Genomic DNA, 21,589 nt, shown 5'->3' with positions numbered 1-21,589 from the left:
TTTTTTCTGTCTACAAAATGACAAGAAAAATTAAATGCAAGTTTATAAAGATTAGAAAAATTCTGCAAGGACTCAATGCCTTGAAAAAAAGTACAGAAGGGCAGTGCTAGATAGCACAGGTCAGGGAAAGGATTTTATAATATGCCGTCTGTTTTTAATTAGCATTTTGGCAGACTGGAGGAGCTCAAACATTTTTCCATGAAGAAATGTATTATAGGCTTTTCTAGCTGCCAATTAAATGGCATTTAGCTGCAGTGACAGTGGTATGTTGTTTTGGGTCTGCAGAAAGCACTTGCTCATGCTAGAAAATCTGGGACATTGTGTTTCGGATACAGGATTCTTACTGGGCTGGATTTTCTATTGCTCCGCATTCTCAGTGTAGGCATGAAAGATACCTCCTAGGGAGAAGTGCTAAGTTCATGAATAGTGCAAGGGGGCTGGTAGCGTTTCCCAGTGTCTGTTTGGATACATCTCTCAAAGGTTTCTCTTCCAGTTGGATGGTGTCCTTTAAGCAATACTGTCTGAATACTAGGGCATTTTGTGAAGTTCCTATTTTATCTGTGGAGTGAGATAGTTTGTCATCAGTTCTGTCCTATGGTTCATTTATATGTTTGTGGCTATTTTCCCTGCATTTGACTGCAAGTTTCAGGGTTGCAAAATCAAGGCATGGTTCCATGGATGCCTCTCAGCAGGCAGTAACCAGTGTAGGAGCTACTATTGACTGACACTTGTGATGAGAGAAATTGTAGATTAAAAATCATCTTTAGAAAAAATTCCGTGGAACAGTAACCTGAGTAAATTAATAGAGCATCTTGTTTCCCTGGAAAACTATTGTATTGTCCAGAGGATGCTGAAGTGTCAGAATTTCATAGAGGTTCATATAGAGGGCAATTCAATCCTACAGCAGGCCACATGCTAGGCAATGAGCCTCATACCTGTTCCCTCCCAGTGGATGGGCATTTTGTCTGACTGGAAAGTCCCTCACTTTCCAAGCTTACCTATGTGAGGTGTTGAACTTCTCAGAGTATAAATTAAGTAATGGCAGATTTTCTTGAAAGTTCTTTCTAAAGATTAAGTGCAGAAAGTGCAGATTTCTGCAGAATGCGTGTACTTTTTGTATGGCTTTATTTCTTAGTCCTTCTCTATATTATGTTTGGTCTCAGGTTCTACCATGAAGGTAACACAGATACACGCATTCAGATTGTTCTCTCTCTTGAGCTTGCATGTTTGCTGTTCATATCCCTCCCCTCCCCCCTGCCCCTCCTCTCCCATTTCTACATATTCAGCATTTTCAAGGCAAAACATGGACAATTGGGATGAAGCAGGAATTATTTTTTTAGATGTGTGGGAGAGTGACTAGTATTCAAGAGAACAGTTGGCTTTATGCTACCCAATTGTGTGCTGCAAAGCATGGTACTTTGTTACAGAGTTCCTGATCCTTTACAAATCCTGAGAAAGCAACTTGTCTCACTGTACTGCCAGACAAAAGACTGGAGAAGAGCTGACAAATGCCATGGTGTGTACAGTCCCACTTGCAGGACCAGGATTGGACAGCCACTGAGGGAAATAGAAATGAAGGGTGGAAAAACTTAAAGGCTCATGAGGTTTGTGGGGTCTTTCTGAAAGAGAAGGAACAACCCATGAATAATAGGGGTTATGTCGCTGTCTGAACTCAAGGACTGTTACTGGATTTTTCTGTTTTGTTCTTTTTTCTTTCTTACACAAAATACAGTTACTGAGCTGTGGCACTTATTTGCCTATCCTGGAAGATAGTCAGACCAGTCTGAGCAGTCATCCAGCATAACATTAAACACACTTAATGTTAGCAGTATCATCAATATCAGCTGTTCACAGACTATGGACTGTGTACTTAGGATTCTATGATACCGGTTTAAAAGTCATGTGGCATCTAGCTTATCCTTTAACACTCTTGGTTATCCAGGAGGCTGGGCAAAGTGGCCTCCTGAGATCTCCCCCTGACTGAGCCTTTCACAAATCAGAAAGGGTAGAAATCTTCTAACTTTGTCTTCTGTGGTAGTTTCTAATATTCTCTACTATTTAAAAGCCTGCAATTGAAAAGAAAGCATCAAGGGTCATAAAGATGTTCAGAGTCTGTGGTTGTAACGATGTAAAACTGAAACGTAAATGAACTCCGCTAAGTTTCTGTTTGAATGAAATACGTTGCATATCTGTTTTCTTCTTAAAGTACAGCGAGTCTGGTAACAGTACATCTTTTGTGACAAACTTCTTGCTATCGATCAAATTCTGGTCCACTTAAGTCACAGAGCCACTGCACACTGATGAGGATGCGCCGAGTAGGGCAGGCATCCTATAGCACCACGTACTTTTGGTTTTTGTCTGGAGAGCTGAGGCCTGGCTTTCCTCAGAGATGCTCATTTCTAACTCCACAGTGAACTGGGAGCTCGCCACCTCCTGCAAGGGAAAGGAGGTTGCCCTCTGCATTTTTCTTTTCCCTCAAGCTGGCAGCACTTACAGTAGCCATTTTCTCAGCCTTTTGACATACGGATTGACCTGACTGTTCCACTTTTACTGAAACTCCTGTGGCTTAATACAGAAGGGCATCCTCAATACAGACCTGTATAGACAGGAAAGGGAAGAGCAAGTTAGAAGAGCTTTCCAAATAAAATGCCTTAGGCAACGCTGAGCTAACACACCAGCTATTCTGTGCTGTGTTGAGTTTTGTTGCACCTAACTTGCAGCCTGGCAAAGTCTCTTGGAGCTAGACCTGCCAGGAAGTTTGGTGTTTTTAGAACTGCTTGGAATTCAGAAGACTTTGTTTTGCTTATTGAAAGAGGTGGCACTGGGAGAGCAAGGACATCAATCACAAGACATTTGTAGGAATCTGGTCGCAAAATCCTTCTGCTCCAGAGCAGATCACAAGAGACTCTTGAATACTGGGGTGTGATTCTGACTCTTGTGCATCTCCACAGTGAAACATGACAGGCTCCACAGTGAGCACAGTGAAGTTCACTAACTCTTGCCATTACTGACAGTGGATTTTGGATTAGGCCCCCCTATGTGGAGGCAGCTCATACCAAGCATGGAAAAAGCAACAAAATTTTCTAAAAATAGGATGTAATATAGGATAACTCTAACAGTATATGTATCTGCAGAGGAAAAAGTAGTCAGCGTGAGACCACTGGAAGCTTATTAAAATATTGCTGTACGTTGGTAAAGAAAATATATTTGGCCAATGTGAATATGCAAAAAACAGTCAATGGAGCAGAGTTAATCCCTCATAAACAAATTCAATATTTTAAAAATAATTTTGGCTCTGTATTCTGCCCTTTTCTGTTTGCTTTCCTCAAAAATTTTAGCCAAAAGGTTTACTCATAGAACTGTTTGCATTGTAACCAGACAGTCAAGAATAGTTGCTGAAAAGTCAATAATAGCAATAAATGGATATGTTTGCACTAGCAACCAAGCTACAGTAGTTGTGCTAAGTCTGATCAGGAAGGACAAGGAATACCAGGTGGTGAGCAGCTCAAGTGACAACTAGCAAAAGTATCCTTAATTCTGAACGTTGTTTACCTGCACCAAACTTGTTCTTAACTGGCTGATTGCTGTCAAGTATTGGTATTAGCAAAATACCAAACACTTAGGATATCTGTAGGAAATAAGCCATAGGATATATAGGAAATCAGCTATTTGATTCCTACCATATAGAGTGAATTTGTGGAAAATAATGATTCCCTAGGAATCACTTAGCTCTACCCAAAATTAAAAAGGAGAAATAACATAGCACATTAATAAAGTACAGAAAATACTAAAATCAACTCAGCATACTGCAAAGATGAATGGTAAAAAATAAAAATAAAAAAATAAAAATAAATAAAATAAGAGGACAAAAATTAAAAAGGAGAGGAGAAAGAAAAGCAGGTCCTTGTCTCCAAGGAGCAGTCTGGCCTCGTTCCACGGCTTTTTGTTTTTGAGGCTTCCTCTCAGACCTGCTTGAGCAAAAATAAAGCAGCAGAGAGAAAGGGGAGCGGGGGGCTCAGGGCTGAGCCTGCAGGCGTGTGTTGCCAGGCTACAGAACCACCCGGCAGCAGCAGAGCAAGCACAGAGCGAGCATGGCCTGGTTCGGGCTTGGCAAAGCCCCGCTGGGAGAGCCGAGTGTTGGCATGGCTTCTCTTGAAAACACAAGCTTCTAACATTGGTGTGGTATTAGTGCAGTACCAGAGGCGAGTTGGAGCGAATTACAACAGCCAACAGTGCCATGCAGGCTTATTGCTGCCCATACGGGAGCATGTCTGCTGGCATGCAGCTCTGTTGTGCTGCAACGTGAAGATTTTTCTGTTAAAACATTGCCAAATTACAAAAAACACACCTAGCAACAAGCCAGGCCTCCCTTGTTCCTTCTGCTGGACCGTGGCTGAAACCAGAATGCATAGATTTTGACTTGCATGGTGCTGAATCAGTACTTGAAGGAGCCACAAAGACCCCACAGCAGGTGTAGGGAAACATCAGCTGTCACACAAGCCATGATGGCAGGGCTAAGGGGTGAGGCCAGTGCTGCAGTGGCAGGAGGCAGGTGTGGCCCTGTACAGCCATCAACCAATTGGATTTTGAACTGGATATTAGGAAAAACTTCTCCCAAAGAGTGGTCAGGCACTGGAACAGACTGCCCAGTGAAGTCACTGCGTCTGGATGTGTTCAAGAATTGTGGAATTAGAGGGCAATATTGGTGGTAGGCAGATGGTGGGACTAGGCAGCCTTGTTAGGTCTTTCCCAACCTTAATGATTCTATGATTCTCTGCTTCTACAACAGGCGAGAAATGAGGTACTCAGCCCAACCAAAAAGGACACTGGAAAATGATTTATGCCTCTCTTTTGACAGAGCAATTAGAAATACACATCATATTTGCAATTTGGGGGACAAAAAAGCAGTTTTTTTGGCATGTAGTTTAGAATAGAAAGTGAACTTCCAGGCAGTTCTCTGCGCAGATGAAATTGGAGTCAGGTTACGGCTCTGCTGCAGAATGTGCTTTTGTTACGGAAAAACTGCTCCACTGTGAAGTTTTCATGAGGGTCACAATGTGGCTGGAGTATAAACTAAAAAGAAATGCCTAAGTAATTGATGGTGGACTTCAGTGAATGAGCTTAAGAGAATGCAGCATGGGGTTTTGCCATCAATGGCAAACTATTGCCATGGCAATAGGTAGCTTTGCCAGAAGCAAACAAACAAGCAAACAACAGCAGCCCTCTCTCAGCACAAAGTTAGAGAGTTTGCCATTCTCACCTCACTGAAGTTTGTGCTTTTGCACCACAGCCCATCGCAGAGGAGAGGATGGGATGCCCTGCTCAGGCAAGTACCACAAATCTAGCATCCTTCCCAGTAGTACAGTTGCATCATTTCCAGAACAAGAAGACCTTTATACCCATGGGAAGGTATCAGCATTTGCTTTATAATGATTTTAATGCTTTGGTTACTGTAATTCTGTACCATTTTCTTCTGGAAGGTGGAAGGGCTCAGCATTAAAGTAGCTTTGTGTCACTCCCAGTTGAAGTCAATCCTATTTCAGGAGAGACTTGCTGATATGGAAGATTTTCTTATGGGCAAAACCTTGGGCCCATGATTGAATTAATAAAGAGCTTCTTTAAAAAAAACAAAACACAAACAAACAACAACAAAAAAGCCACAGAGCTGAGGAAGCAGGAATATGTAAGCTGCCCTTCTTTCTGCAGGCACGAGGGTGTGAACAGAGTGCAGCTTTTGATCCCTCACTACAGGAAAGACACTGCGGCCCTGGAGCATGTACAGAGCTGGGCAATGAAACTGTGAAGGGTCTGGAACACAGGTCTTAGGGGAGCAGCTGAGGGATCTGGGATTGCTCAGTGCAAAGAAGAGGAGGCTCAGGGGGTACCTTAGCATTCTCTACAAATCTCTGAAAGGAGGTTGTGGTAAGTTTGGGCTTGGTCTCTTCTTCTAGGTAACAGCTATAGAACAAGAAGTAATGGCCTTAAGTTGTGCCAGGAGAGGCTCAAATTGTCTATTTGGAAAAATTTCTTCTCAGAATGCACTAGAACAGGCTGCCAAAGGAGGTGGTAGAGTCACTGTCCCTGGAGGTGTTCAAGAATTGAGTAGGTTTGCAACTGTGGGACATGGTCAGTGGTCTTAGTGTGAGTGGGTTGAAGATTGGACTACATGATCTTAGTGGTCTTTTCCAGCCTTAGTGATTCTATGATTCTGTGAGGAGAGTGCTGAGAGTGAGATCCTAGTGGTGGCCTTTAGAGGAGGCCCTCTGAAAGTTTTCTGCATGTTTCTGAGGATCCCAGTTTCCTCAGAGGATGCTGCCCCCCTATCTGCTGACAGTTCTGTGGTCCCAGAGCCTCCTCGCAGCTGTGGGGAGACAGATTTCAGCTGCCACCAGCAAGGAGGCATTAGGGTCGTGCCCTGCCTTAGTGTCCGTCTTTGTTTCTTGCTGTTATGCAAGAATTTTCCATCCATAGCATCTGAAATTTTTCCATTTTCCACCCATAGCATCTGAAATTCTGCTGGGCACCCATGTCTGGGTATGCACTAAGGACTCATTGGAATAATTTCTGGAAGACAGACATGGCCTGTTGGTCTTGTGATATCGTGTCATGAAGGAGCAGAAGCAAAGGCACAGAGCTTAGTGGCCATGTGGAATCAGAGAAGTAATGAGTAGTAAAGTGAGCTCTGTCTTACAGGTGTCTGTGCTGGTGAGGGGACAGCAGTGAAGGAGCCAGTAGTGAGGACAGCTGTGTCAAACTTTCTGTACAGTGAGGCTGACCCTCACAGGCTTTGTGTTCTGTGTGATGCAATCAGTGCTGTCAGTCAAACAGGGGACATGCCAACACCTATTAAAGTTTGCAAAACTCCTCTAATAGCAATCCGATATCAGAAAAAAAAAAAAACAACACCCACTCCATTTGGATTTCCAGCTATTTGGCATTCATTAGTTTTGTCTTACCATTCTTAATATAATAACACTTAGATGCTGCTTAAGTTCCCTATAAAATATTTATTATAGTTTACTGTAAAATCTCTGGGACAAGGGCTATTTCTTGCAGAGGATTCCTGCTGCACCTAGCACAAATTTTGGCTGCAGCCTCCATGCAATACTACAAGCATTCATTATTACCAGCAAAATTTGTCCCTGTCCTGGCACTTTTCAAAGAAAGCCTGTCCTTGACTTTGGTTATAACTTTGCTAGTATTTAAATAATATTTTTTTTCATCTAAAATAATCAAACTGGTCACAAGCAAATAAACTTTTAACCTGAACTTTTAATCAGTGCTTTCTGTTTTGAACAGTGTTTATTTCCCTTTATTTAGCCTCTCAGAAACATGTAACAAATAACTTTTCTTTTTTCTTAGAAATGCAATTGGGATCTATTTTGCATGAGAAAATATTATTGTTTAGGAATGACAGTTGTAGGCATTCTCTCATACACTGTAATATTTTCCATGTGTGGCAGCTTGTTTTTCAGTGGTACAAATACGTGCAATAAGGCTAAGGATAAAAATTAATCTATCAGCTTTTGCAGCAATGCGTTTGATGGTTTCACTTGATTCCATTTTCCAGGGAATGCTGCCTTCGGTTCTGCTGCTTGCAATATGCAAAGCATAATTCTTCAAGGTTCCCGAGGTTGTAGGGATCCAGTAAGAGATGACTGATGCCCCCCCGCACGCACATACTCCACCCCACACCCACTCACCCACCCACCAGCAAAACATAATGCTGTACTATTTTTGGCAACAGGGAGCGGGCCTCCCTGTGAAAACAGAAAGCAGTGTATTTCTCAGTTACATCACTTTGCAATCTAATGCTGTGTTGTGCTCAGTGTTTTTGTGGTGATGCAAGTCTTTCTTTTTTTTTTTTTTTTTTTTTCTTCTTCCTTCAGCCGGTTGGATTTTCCCCATCTTACAGCACCTCGCAGGTCTCTTCTCTCAGCAGTACGTTGCCTGAGTGAGTGGAAACACACAGATCAGCTGCAGGTTTCTGTCTACAGAAACAGAGTGAAAGAGAAAGAAAAGGGTTGGGAAAGCAGAGACAAATATTGACCTGGACTTATAGAAAGACGTCCAATGGCTGAATAAAGAACCCCTGTTCATGTTTTGGGATATTCTTTCAACTGGCTGGAACGAGAGCGGATCAAAAGAATGGGAAATGCCAGCAGACCCTTTAGAAGAATTGCTTATTTCTTATGCCTTTTATCTGTGCTTTTGCTGACTGAAGGGAAGAAACCAGTGAAGCCAAAATGTCCTGCCTGGTGTACTTGTACCAAAGATAATGCTTTATGTGAAAATGCCAGATCTATTCCTCGCAGCGTTCCGCCTGATGTTATCTCACTGTAAGGGCTGTAAGCATTTGGTTATTTAATTTATGATTTTAAATGAACTGGGATGCGTGGTGTTTTCAGTGCATACCGAGGGATGCTTGCTGCAGGGAGTACCTCCAGCATTCAGAATCATCAGCTAATGTGTTAAAATTGTGCTGCATTCTTGAATTCTGCTTTTTACATCTCTTTCATCTGTCTGTCTGTCTGTGTCTGTGCATGAATACCATTTCATACCTGCTTCTATACTGCAGGAAACCTGTCACATTTATTTTTTTTAATTTTTATTCTTATTTTCAGTACTTGCATAAATACATTTCTCTGTGATGACCAGATCAGTGTTATAACCATGCGTATGTGAGACTTCATTAATATAAGGTTGTTTTTTTCTTCTTTCCAGATCCTTTGTGAGATCTGCTTTTACTAAAATCCCAGAAGGGAGTTTTTTGCTCACACCATCTCTGCAGCTTCTGTGAGAAATATTTATATGATACAATTTTTGTTATGAAATGTATATGTATCTATAAATACTGTATCAAGGGTCTCAATATTATTTTGATGGGAAATAGGAAGAGAAGGTTCATTAGACAACCCAAAAAAGGACTTTTTAGTCATATGAAGGATAGTGCATGTTTATTTTTTTTTCAAAGTCCTTGTACTTGGTGTTTTGCAGAGATATCTGTCAGTGTTACTTTAATGATTGCATTCTGGAGCTTTTGGTGACAGAACGTATGCTATCTTTATATGACTTTAATTAATATTATAGTAGGGATTTGAGCATTGCAACAACTGTTCCTGTTTCTCTCCTGCAGCCCTGGGGCCTGATCACAATATAAAGCTTCCTATTTGCAGCTTTCATTGCCTGTGAGCTCAGAGCTCCACAGTTCAGGCCCCTCTGCAGTGGGACAGGTCCTGGACTCCTTTTCCATGTAGAATTGCCACTGACTTCTGTGGAAGTTTAGTCACTTCAGTAGGAGTTGCCTTGTTAATGTCTCATTTTGACCATGTTTATGATTTCGTGTTCTTTGAAAATGCAAAAAAGTAATGAAGATTTTCTTTTAATTAAAAAAAAAGAAAAAATAAGCAGTTATTTTAAAATCAAATACTGCAGTACCTAGGGAGAGAGTGCTTTTAGACATTTAAAAATTGGTTGCATTTCTATATTGTCTTTTTACAGGTTCACAGGCTTTCCTAGAAATGTGGGCATATGATTACATAATTGCTAGCTATACCAAGGTAGAGGGGGTGTAACCTGAACTGTTTATAGTGGATGTGCCACCAGCCTGAAATACATCCAGGCTGGTTGCAGAAATCTGTCAAGAGAGGCAACCTGAAGTGATCAAAATCAAAATTAGACATCTGTCCTGGGCTGACTCAGCGTGCAGACTAGATGTGGTCAGAAGTGCCCTGTTGATGGATTGGAGCCCTAATGCTGTCACCTTAAAGTGTTGGTGAGCTGATAGCTAAAGCCCTGACCCTAGCTATACTCTGCTACCTCAAGTGGAGCTGATAAGGAGGTGCAGACGTACTGTACAATTTTGGGTACAGGGTAAATAGGTAAATGCGGTTACTATGGAAACCTAAATGCTTTTCCGTTGTGCTTTATTCCCGAGAATATTTTCCCAGGTGGTCACCGATCACGAAAGGGGCAAATTTCACACATTCCCTGCAATGGGCCTTTCAAAGAAAAGAAAAAAGAAATAGCAGCATTGGTGGAGCTTGTATCTGAAGAGCGAGTGGGACATCGTAATCGTCTCTCCTGGCTACGATGTGCCACCTACACTTAGCAATACACAGCCAGGCAGGCGGGGATGGGCAGGGTGGAGCAGGACAGACACATTCTGGTGGTTTTGAGTCACTATAGAGCCCCGGGGTTGTAGTCTCTGACAATGGCTTTTGGCATTTTGGTGGTGGAAATAATTTGCAAGCCTACCTTAGGCTTCACTGAAACACATTTTCTCAGCCACCGTTAATAAAGCTGCAACAAAAGCTGCACTCCCAGAAAAGCAGTTTTTTTTACCTTGTGGGCTTTGACAAGTGATCTGTTAGAATGGTGCAAGCCATCCACAGATTACTTCTGCTACCTAGCTGCTCTAAAAATACTGACTGCTCGTCCAGGTGTATCTCTAATGTGGGAGCTGAGCTCCTTGCCATCTTTGAGACAAATGATTCCTGGATCAGGGCTTGCAGGAGCAGGGCTCAATTTGTGGGGCCAGTACTCCAGTTTCTATGTGGGAAGGAAAAGCTTCCACATTTGGCAGAAGGTAGAGTAACGCAAATGTGAATACGGTAAAACTATGGTTAATTAAAGGAAGTTTTAGTTTGGTGTGATTATAGCTGTATTGGTAGGTCTAATTTAGCCGACGGCAAGATTTAGCAGCCTGCACATACTTTTACATAATAGTCTCTCCAGTATGCGAGTCACACATTTCTGAGTGTGGAATGTATCTGCTTCTGTTATTCTTTACTACTGTTATTGCTGTAGTAATGGCAGTGGTCTCTGGAAAAATCATGGTCTTGTTGTTCTAAACACTGCACAGCAGTTCAAGGGCAGGAGAGCTTTTCTTCTTGAATGGTGCGGACGGTTTGTTTTGTGCTCTTTGTGTGGCAACAAAAATTTGCAGCACCTATGGAGATGAGTGAAGTGCCAGCAAAAGCATTCCCTGAAGATAGGGGACATCTCCCTGCTCTCATCTCCAGCACTTGTAGCTTGTCTATCAGGCAGCCTGCCCTCATAAATGGATGACAGAGAAGCACGTGGAGAGAAGGGAGGTAAATCGTAGCACTAAAATTCACACCTGCCAGCAGCACAGCTCTTGCCCTGCAATAGGATCCTTAGCTATCATGTAGCTATTGTCTGCCCCTGTCCCCACCTCAGAAGTAGGTGGAGATCAAGCAGAAATGGTGCTTGAGGTCAGAAAGTGGGAAAAAAGCCACTTTGTACATCAGCTAGATGTGATACAGACACTGGGGGGAGGTACAAGACAGGAGGCAAATGAGCTCACCAACTGTAAGACCTGTGCAGTGATCCTGGCAATCTTGACAACAGCCATAGCTTTTAAAGAGATACTATCCTATTCTCATAGGTTACAAGCAGGGCAGAATGCAGAAAAATAAATATTATCCAGAGAAATAATGTCAGAAAACAGAGTTGCAGATAGTGAATTTACTAAACTGGTCTTCAGGTTCATGGACTTTATAAAAATACTTATTTCCTGTAAGAGAAGTATTTATTGTTATTAACAAAAATGAAGTTTCTGATTATATTTTTGTAAATACATAGGAACATATTTTAAGTGAAAAAAATGCAGTGTGCAGTAGCCTCGCAAGAAAAACAAACCAACTGGAATTTATTCTTAATGCAGTCTACAAAGGAAGAGATTAACTCATTCAGTGAATTAATTCATACTTGAAAATCTTGAATTTCTAAATGCCTAAGGATATCACAGTATAAGTCTATTCATCCATCAGGTCCAGCTTAATAAAATATAGATGGGTAACTAGTATTCCACTGAGAAAAAGTAAAGTTCATCTTATTTGTCGATGCCTCACCATTTTAAGGGCGTGGCAGTCCTGAGCTGCATTAAAATGGGCAGATGCAAACATGGCTGATAATCATAAATAAGGCTGGAAAAAATCAATGCTAGTCCACTTTTAATGGCCACAAAATTACATAAAATTAAATGTGTTGCCAGTATTTTTACTGCTCAGTGGGTGAAAAATACGTGCACCCATGGAGACCTATCTCCATCAGGTGTTATGTGGCCTTAAAAAGTAGTTCTGATCTGAACACTGACTGAATTAGAATAACACTAAGAAATTTCACATTTTTTCTCAGGGAACTCTCAGTACCCTCAGGTCAAACACGCTCACAAGTTTAAGTCCTAACTAAGGATTTTTCCTACCTGTCAGCTGTGTAAATTCAACCTGATGTTTGGCTTATAAACTCGATTTTTACTCACACTGTCATCCAAAGTAAGTATTCAACACACTTTAGACTTCTGTGGTACTTGAACATTTCACTGTTGTCTGAGTATGTCCTCAGTGGCTCTTGTACAGTGCCATTGTTTTACTGGCGTGATAAACCCACATCTACATCCTACAGAAGTCAGTGGAATTTTATCAGATAGTGCCAGTATGCAGCACAGTGAGCTGCTGGGTCCTTCCATTGCGCCAGACAATGCTGCAGTGTATCAGCAGTGTGTTTTAGCCTTGTGATGCTGTAGAGCCTACATAGGCAAACCATCAGTGGAAATGTGGCCTGCTGTGGATCAGTTGAACTAGATGATCTTAGAGGTCTTTCCCAGCTTTAATGATTCTATGGATTGCTGAACCATTTTCTAAAGGTACCAATAACCTAATGGCCATTTGTTTTACGTTTCTTCTCACAGGTTGTTTACATCCAACACTTTCGATGTTATTAGCGATGACGCTTTCATGGGCCTTCCTCATCTAGAATATTTGTGAGTGGATGAGATTATTTTTCCTGGCATTATTGAATAGAGTGGGTGGGCTTCCACATTCCAGGCACTGCTTTGACCAGAATGACTTTACGACCCGTTACAGGTTCATAGAGAACAACAGCATTAAGTCAATTTCAAGAAATACTTTCAGAGGACTGAAATCTTTAATTCACCTGTAAGTAAAGTGGTTGAATATATTCCTTGGTATATTTAATATAGTGACTGAACAACTGTGTTGTTTAGTTTATCATTTTGATATGTAGCTAGTCACATTTGTTTAAGCAGTACTACTGTTCATTGGATTACAATGCTAATCTTTATGTTTCCACCAAAGATTTCAAAACCACAGTTGTGTAGAGGGCTGGGACCACAACAGCCTTCAAGTAGTGTGTGTGATGGCAGCTTCCTTGCCTGCTCTGCTCAGGGCACTGAGGGTTTCCAGCTGAGCAAGGAGGCACAGGAGAGCACGGTGGGCCTGGCAGCTGGTGTCTGGTGAGGTGAGGTAGGAGGGGAACGCCTAGTTTGGGACTTGAAGGCAGCGATTGGCGCCAAGGTGCCATGGCGATGAGAGCCAGAGGGGCGGAGGCAGGCCCCCTCCCGTGCACCAGTCTGTCCTGGGACCAAGGCAGTATTCTGGCCATCCATCCACTGAGCTGTATGGCTGATCTGCCCTTAGGCTTCAGCAGAACCAGTTTCAAACCTGTGCTGCACACTGTCCCCTGCTGAACCCTAAGCATTCTGTAATGGGGATCCATCACACTCCTGGGACCATGGCCTGCCATTGGGCTGTCCCACCGTTGCAGGCAGACCCTGCCCTCTGGGTGCTGGCACCCACGGGGGTGTGGCTCACACCGTGATCAGGAGGTGAAAGGCAGACTGGCAACAAATACATTTAACTGCAAATACAAAGGTAGCGGCCTCATGCTCTCATCTATCAAGATGATCTTTACACAGGCTTTTGATTCCTATCTGACATAAAATTTATGCATTAGCAATACTTTCATTTTTGCCAATACAATTCTTACTGTAAGAAAATATTGCAAAGATGCTATGAAGAGAAGGAGGCTAAAACATGTAGGGTATGCCTGACATGGATTTATGCACGGCTCTGAGAATTTGCATTCTGCAGCATATATCTTGGGGTGCTTGTCACAGGCAGGGGCGTGGATTCTGACCTCTTGCCCCTAACACAAAACCTCAAGGAGGGCTTTGAAAGAGGATCATTTAACTTTTTCTTTGATATATTTAGACATAGGAGAAAGCAAAGGTTCAATTTTAAATAGTTAATGCATAAATATAATGGTTTAATTGCAATTCATCAAACCCTTTACCACATAGTGAATGTACCATAAAACATTTCCATTTTGGTCAGCGTAGACAAGACTAACAGCTGGCTCAAACTGTGGCTGCTCATGTGTATGAAGTTACTTACAGAATGGCTGTAGGTCTGAGGAGGGGGAGAGAAGAGAGGTATATAAACAGGATGTGCACATCCCATAAGAATCCTTATTAGAGGTACTGGAGTAATTGTAGTATCATTACAAAGGCAGATAATAGGATATGGCTGGTAACTAGGACTCTATTTTCGAAATATTTATGCACATGAATAGCTTTATATTCACAAATGGTTCCAGTACATTATTTATTATATTCATTTACTTATTTAGAAGCTGCTACTGCCTGTGAGAAAATTGCTTTTCCAACATAGAGTAAAGCAGTTTCTTCTCCACAGAGCATGGAGTCCAAGAGTAACATCTTGTCTTGACTGTGATGTTGATTTCAGGGGACACTCCAACAGTTTCATAAGAGAAAAACATATGCAAAAGATAGAACCACGCTTAAGGAGCCATTGTGGTTTGCATGTGGTTGCACACACATTTTTGGAACACAGATTTGTGCAGCATGCTGCTATTGCACATGGAGAGCTATTCATCAAGACAATGAGAATTTTGCAGAAAATAATCACAAAGGCAGCTCCATTAACAACGGAATGTGAACAGTTTAATCTGTTTGAGGACCTACTCCCCACCCTTTGGGGGAAATTGTACTTACATATGAAGAATAATCATTTGGTTTCCTGAGGCTTTTCTCATTTAAGAAACAGGAGAGCATTTGTGATACATAAAATACAATAAAAAGAAACACAGTAAGTGAGCACAAAAATTAGCTCCATGGAGTTAGAGAAGAATATCAACTTTGTTCTGTTTATTCTATTCATTTTCTTTTCACAATATAAGTTTTGCAATACAGTAAGCTATCCAAACATTTGTATTTTTATTATGCAATTATCTTTTATAATTACAGTGTCCTTATTGTAAAATAGAGCCATCTACTATTTGTTATGCAACACAATTCATTTTCTGTTAACGTGGACTGAGGAAAAGAAAACACGATTGTGTCTTTTGACTAATTTACTAATTCAACATTAAAACCTTACAATTAGGATAGGGAAATAATTTCTGCATTTCTAGGTTCCATATATCATGTTGATTGCCTTTCTTTCAGATTTGCAATTGTCTGTCCATAAGCGTAACTGCATGTTTAACTCAACCCTTACATGCTTATTATAAGGCAAATACCAGGTGCAGCAGCACCTAGGCAAGTCAGAGTTTTGTAACATATAAGTATGCTTTTTAACAGTGGAATATAAAATGCAGTGTTCATCCAAAAATTGGCAAATGCATAAACCTCGTATAAATTTTTCTGTTAGTCATTTTCCCATGGCAGTGGTGAGCCACTGTTATTTCCAAGGGCATTGTCCCTTTTGGTTTGATATTATCCAGGTCATAAAGAAAATATAGGGCATTTTCTTGCAAGTCTACTTAGCTTTATCCACATGAGTTACCTGACTTTGAAAGAATTGCTCCTGTGTGTAAAATTAAGCATAAGGGGAAGCACGTGGTCCATACACCAAAATGTTGCAGTCAGATCTACTTTGAGAGCTGGGAATCTGGAAGGGGCTAATGGCATCTTGTATTTACTATCCTGACAGGGAAAAGCACGCTCTGTTTTTAATGAAGCAGTCGGCCCAGTAGGTCTGGCCCTGTTCTTCAGTTCAAACATGTGCCTAAGTATCTTTGCATGGCAAGAGAAATTGTAGTTAATAAATAATTTTTGTACATATAACTAAAAATAGAAGAGGTTCTAAGAGATACTAGCTACACATTCTAACTGGGATACTAAATTAAAATGATTTCTTTCCATTTTCATTTCTTCTTGTAAGAGATAAATAATTTTGATAATCAAAAGAGACATGAGCTGCACAGTATTGCATTATTTTTTTCCTGTTATGTCCTTGGTAGCATTCAGAACACAGACCTTTGGTGGACCTACAAAGATTTTTCCATCTGAAATGAAATACATTCCTTGTTTAAAGGCTGCTCACATTGCCTCCTCACCCTGCTAGCTAGGATACTCATTGAGTTTAAGGGAGTTTTAAGGAAGCTTTTTTTTTTTGCTAGTCTCACACATGCATACTTACATACACCTATTCTATCACTGTGTTATTTCAAAATATTATGAGCTTAGCCTAAATCCAGTAGAATGAAACCTGTCATTAACATTTAACTTCCAGAAGAGATGCAAGAAAGTTGGAGGTTGCAGTAATATGACCGCTATGCATTGGTATCTCCTAAGGAAAACATTAGTAGATCCCATCATGACTAATTGTTTTAAAATAATGGTGTTGGCAAAACACCAGAGGTGACTGCACTTTTTACCCTGCTGAGTGAAGTACTGTGAATGCAATAAAGCTGCTGAAGAGTTGGAAAGCAGGAGGAGGCAGAGGGTTTTAGTCAAAAGAGTCAGAAAGTAAAAGAGCTATTCCTAAAAGCAATCTTGTAGAAATAAATGCTGGAGAATACTATAGTTCTTTACCTTAAGGAACAAAAAAAAACAACACAAAAACAAATAAACAACCAGAACAGTATTAATCCTTGCAAAAATGTCTGATATCATGAGCCAGCACTGATATTGAAGTATCTTCTTTTTCAGGAGTCTCGCAAATAATAATCTCCAATCGCTTCCAAAAGACATATTCAAAGGCTTGGATTCTTTAACAAATGTGTAAGAAAGCAATTAATTAATCTATTAATCGTACTAAAAATATAAAGATGTGTTTTTAGAGGACATTCTGAGTAAGCATTCAAACCAATAAGCAGTAATGGGATCTTATTGTGAGTGGAGAATATCCAGTATGGGTAGGCTTGATTTTTGGCTCGTGTTATTTATCAGTTGTTTTAGCTTGGAATATTTGACTAGTTTTTAAGATAAGTGATATTGTTTGTAGTTATGTAAGAGACCTTCATGTTTATTAAGATGGTGAATAAGAAGGAAATGTCGTAAGGGATGCATGAGAGAACATGATGTGAGGGGAGGGTGGAAGAGATTTAATGGAAGTCATATATCTATGTCCAAATAAGTTCTGGGAAAGCCATCTTTTATCACAAAAGCATAAGTGTCTTACTAAGTACCATATTGCATCCTAAATTTAACTGCAAACAAAAGCAAAACATGGATTTGTTCAAATACACAGCTTAAATACAAATAAAAATGTAAAATATAGATAAACAAATAAACCCTACACCCTGAAGTATGTTCTGTTCACAACATAACAAATTGTGGTTCACCTGATTTGGGGTAAGGAGAGCAGAACATGCACTCTGCTTCTGGCACGAACAAGGCAAGCTGGATTCATCGTGGCAGTAGCAGGTTGTAGAGATGGTCAGTGTGTCCTGGAGCCCTGCTTGGCATGACTGGCTGTGGCCAGCTGGTGGCACAGTCTGGTCCTGGCACTTGCCCATTCCTGTCCATACTTTCTGAAATCTGACCAAAGACAGCTGTAAAAGACTGAACTCCTTTGCTTGTGTCTCCTAAACCCATAAATGAGTACATCCAAAGGAGACAGCAAATACTGCCTGGCTGACTATCAGGGTATGTTAATTTCTGTTTTATCTAGAATGTTCATATTGAGAAAGGGTAATCCTGAGAAACGACCTCCCCAAACATGAGGCAGTCAGTTTGGTAGGCTTCTGTGAAACTCCAGGCTTGAGGAAATCAACAAAAACTTCCTACTGATTATCAAGTTAAGTTATCCTTAATAGGATTAAATCTGTGTTTGTTCTGATACGTGGATTTAACTATGGGTCAGGAAAAATTAATCCAGGAAGTCATCAACTGAGAATAAGCAAGAAAGCACGTATTTAACAAGAGCCCAGCTTGTTGTTGTCGTGCAAGGAGAAAAACAGCAGCTGACTATTTATTTCCATTGCATGATTTATTTGTTGTAGAGATCTTAGAGGCAATGCATTTAATTGTGACTGCAAACTGAAATGGTTAGTGGAGTGGCTGGGCAGCACCAATGCAACTGTTGAAGACATTTACTGTGAAAGCCCACCAGAATACAAGAAGCGCAAAATCAATAGCCTCTCCCCAAAAGAATTTGATTGCATTATTACAGGTAATGTGCTTCAAATTATATACATTTGGTAAAGTCAGAGTTCTTATTCTAGGATCCGTTTTGCAGGAAGTCTGTGTCCTGGCTGGAGGCTTCACTAAAATGAGTATGAATTCTGTGCAGGTGCAATTCTGGCACAGAAAGCACGCAGGATTGGGGACTTATCTTGCAGCTTCTACTCAGACTTTAATGTGAAGGATATGAAGAAGCAGGACACAAAATAGCACTTCTTTTAATTGAGAAAGATTGAAAAACAGATTACAGTGCTCCTTTGTCAACAGGAAAATTCGACTAGTCATTAGATACTGTAATTTGTAATACAGTGTTATCTGTTAAACAAATGTTCTTTCAGTGTAGGATGGAACATATCTCTGTAATTTCCGTATGTTCTGTCTGCTTTTGCAGAATTTGAAGTTTATCAGTCCCTGCCATATCAATCTCTGTCGGTAGATACTTTCTCGTACATGAATGATGAACATGTGGTTATTGCACAGCCTTTCACTGGAAAATGCATCTTTCTTGAATGGGACCATGTCGAAGTGATGTTCAGGAATTATGACAACATTACAGGTATGAGCATCGCTCACCAAATAACACTGCAACAGCCGATCAAAAAAAAAAAGTGATGCTAACTCTGTCTTTTACTTTTCTTTTTATAGGTACTTCAACTGTTGTGTGTAAACCTATAGTTATTGAGAGTCAGCTGTATGTCATTGTCGCGCAGCTGTTTGGAGGCTCCCACATATATAAAAGAGATATTTTTGCTAATAAGTTTATAAAAATTCAAGATATTGAAATCCTTAAAATCAGAAAACCCAATGACATTGAAACTTTCAGGATTGCTGAAGACTGGTATTTTGTTGTTGCAGACAGTTCAAAAGCTGGTTTCACCACTGTTTACAAATGGAATGGGAATGGATTTTATTCCCATCAGTCTCTGCACGCCTGGTACAGAGATACTGATGTGGAGTATCTTGAAATAGCCGGCAAACCGCATTTAATTCTGTCAAGTAGTTCCCAAAGACCTGTAATATATCAATGGAACAAAGGAACGAATGAATTCGTTAAGCGTTTTGATATCCAGGATATGGAAGATGCATATGCGGTGAAACATTTCAAAGTGAAAGAGGATATATACATTTGTTTAACAAGATTTATTGGGGACTCTAAAGTAATGAAATGGGGTGGTTCAGCATTTCTGGATTTACAAAGGATGCCATCCCGAGGGTCAATGGTATTCCAACCGCTTCAGATAAGTAATTATCAATATGCCATTCTCGGAAGTGATTATTCTTTCACTCAAGTCTATTATTGGGATGCTGAGAAAGCAAAATTTGTGAAGTTTCAAGAGTTAAATATACAGGCACCAAGATCTTTCATACACGTCTCCATCGATAAACGAGATTTTCTCTTTGCTTCGAGTTTTAAGGGAACTACATTGATTTATAAACATGTCATAGTTGACTTAAGCGCATGACACTCATAAATCTGAGATTACATCAGACTTTCTACCATAAGTGGACAAAATGAACTAAATGCATGATGACTTATCTTACTTCCAAATGAATGCCTTTAAAAGTCGAGATTGCTAGAACAAAGTATTACTAGTATCTTCATCTTTAATTGTCAAGTCTAGTGATGTTGGAAGTTGCATTTTTTAACAAAAAGAAATTAAATTAACTGTTCTTTGCATCCACAATATGTAAATATGTGTGCAACTGCATCTGTTGCTATAAAGAATATTAAGATGTACTTTTCCATTTATTTATTCACCTGTTTGAAACAACTGCCAAATAAAATGTTTACATTTTGTGTCTTTCACATTCCAAATATTATTTTCAGGTGGAACTTTTTATTTGTGTATATATTATACACATACAAGATAAACTGGAGAGGGCATATTGCCCAGTGCTGAGTTGTGCTGCACGGAAGATGCACAGAATTGAAGGGCAGGTGGGTTTTACATATAATTGAACTGTTTGGATGCAAATGCAGCATAGAACTTCAGTCCTATTAACAGTCACTTGGACTTGTCATTGTATTTATGTGAAGCTTCCCTGGTTCAAATTGGATTCCACACAGAAATAAAAAAGGATTCCATTTTGTAGATCTGGTTGTAGGATGGGGCTTTGTGCTTTTATAGTTGGAAGTAACTGATGGTTGAAAAAAAAAATTACAGAGAAATGAACAGAATAAAAGCTGATGTAAAGGTCTTTCTTTCTCCACCTCACACTGAAGCAGCACAGAATGAATCTCTGGAATGACACTCGAGTTGTCATTGTGCTGAAAGCTAAAAGCACAGCTTATTTTGCAGCTAGCATTTCTGTATCTGAGCTGTGACACATCACTTGCACGAATTCTGCGTATCTTTGTCAAGACTTTCCATTGTAATCGCAATTATTTAATCTTCTGTGAATTCCTTCTTTATTCTGAACAGGAGTGGGGAAAGTGAAGTCATTTGATGAGAGAGATGCCTGGAATTTCAGGAATTTTGAATGTGGCAGAACAAACTCATTAGTGTAACATCTGCACCTCCAGGAAAACTACCTATGTCTGTTAAGTTATACCAAGTCTGAGTTTGGCAAGAAAATCCATCACACTCAATAAATAGACTTTTGTTTACATACACCCAGTGCATCATCTGTGAGAATTCAGCACCTGCTGCTGAAGGTCAGTTGGTGCAGCTCAGGAAAAAAGCACAAATTCATTTTAGGTACTTTTGCACTTCACTTGACGTTATCGAGCTGCTTTAGTACCATCTTCAAAATATACTTAAAAATACCGTGTACGTTTATTTATATTTCTAATATTTCTATCACTCACAGAAATTGGTTGGCAAATAAGGTTTATACTATGCATGTCAGCTAGTGACATGAGCTGATTTGGCGAGATTTCAGGCTTTCTGTACTTACAAAGACTCCAAAATGGCCATTTCAGCTTCAGTAGCTTTTCCTTTGCCAATGGTGCTGCTATGAGCTCCTGTTAGTGCTGCAGATGAGAAAGACACATAATATATAAGAAGCCAGTTCTAAACAGTGGGCTTCTATGGTAAAGAATAGATTTTTACATTCAATGTTATTAGGAAAGAATAAATCTCATGTGAACAATGCTACTCTAATAAGCCAATTTTAAACGCCTTTTTGTCCACGGCTATGTATGCTCTGGTCAATATTTGTCTTAAATCCACACCCTGCGTATAAACTGTGACTAGAAAGACTTTATGTTGCATAGTTTAAGCACCACCAAATATTTTATTCGCATGTAACATTTCCAAAATCCATCCTGATAACACATCACCAGACAGTTTTCAAGTTTCTAGCTTTTATATAAGCGTGACTTCTAGCCCC

At 40.2% G+C, this 21,589-nt stretch overlaps 1 protein-coding gene across 3 annotated transcripts; it reads left to right on the top strand.

Annotated features, from left to right (window-relative positions):
• The first annotated feature begins 8,053 nt into the window (after positions 1-8,053).
• On the top strand, positions 8,054-20,775 carry LGI1 (leucine rich glioma inactivated 1). Of its 3 annotated transcripts, XM_065746160.1 has the most exons (8): positions 8,054-8,339; positions 8,725-8,796; positions 12,716-12,787; positions 12,891-12,962; positions 16,781-16,852; positions 18,076-18,245; positions 18,648-18,812; positions 18,902-20,775. In XM_065746160.1, the coding sequence occupies exons 1-8, from the start codon at positions 8,149-8,151 to the stop codon at positions 19,717-19,719; spliced, it is 1,632 nt and encodes a 543-aa protein (XP_065602232.1). In that variant the 5' UTR covers positions 8,054-8,148; the 3' UTR covers positions 19,720-20,775. The 3 variants fall into 3 exon arrangements, with proteins under 3 accessions (XP_065602232.1, XP_065602233.1, XP_065602234.1); XM_065746161.1 differs by lacking the exon at positions 12,891-12,962; XM_065746162.1 differs by lacking the exons at positions 8,054-8,339; positions 8,725-8,796 and adding an exon at positions 10,942-11,096.
• The last annotated feature ends 814 nt before the right edge of the window (positions 20,776-21,589 follow it).

This window comes from Cyrtonyx montezumae, unplaced genomic scaffold, assembly GCF_038088225.1.
Source record: "Cyrtonyx montezumae isolate F1298 unplaced genomic scaffold, pur_monq_1.0 scaffold_4, whole genome shotgun sequence".
Taxonomy (NCBI): Eukaryota; Metazoa; Chordata; class Aves; order Galliformes; family Odontophoridae; genus Cyrtonyx; species Cyrtonyx montezumae.
Note: the sequence above shows the minus strand (reverse complement) of the source record. Positions and strands in the feature narration are given on the sequence as shown.

What these genes read in the sequence shown, in the direction of transcription:
- LGI1 (XM_065746160.1), top strand. Translation starts at nt 8,149, where the DNA reads ATGGGAAATGCCAGCAGACCCTTTAGAAGAATTGCTTATTTCTTATGC. An exon ending in CCGCCTGATGTTATCTCACT is followed by an intron (nt 8,340 to 8,724) that starts GTAAGGGCTGTA and finishes TCTTCTTTCCAG; the next exon opens with ATCCTTTGTGAGATCTGCTT. An exon ending in ATTTGATTGCATTATTACAG is followed by an intron (nt 18,246 to 18,647) that starts GTAATGTGCTTC and finishes CTGCTTTTGCAG; the next exon opens with AATTTGAAGTTTATCAGTCC.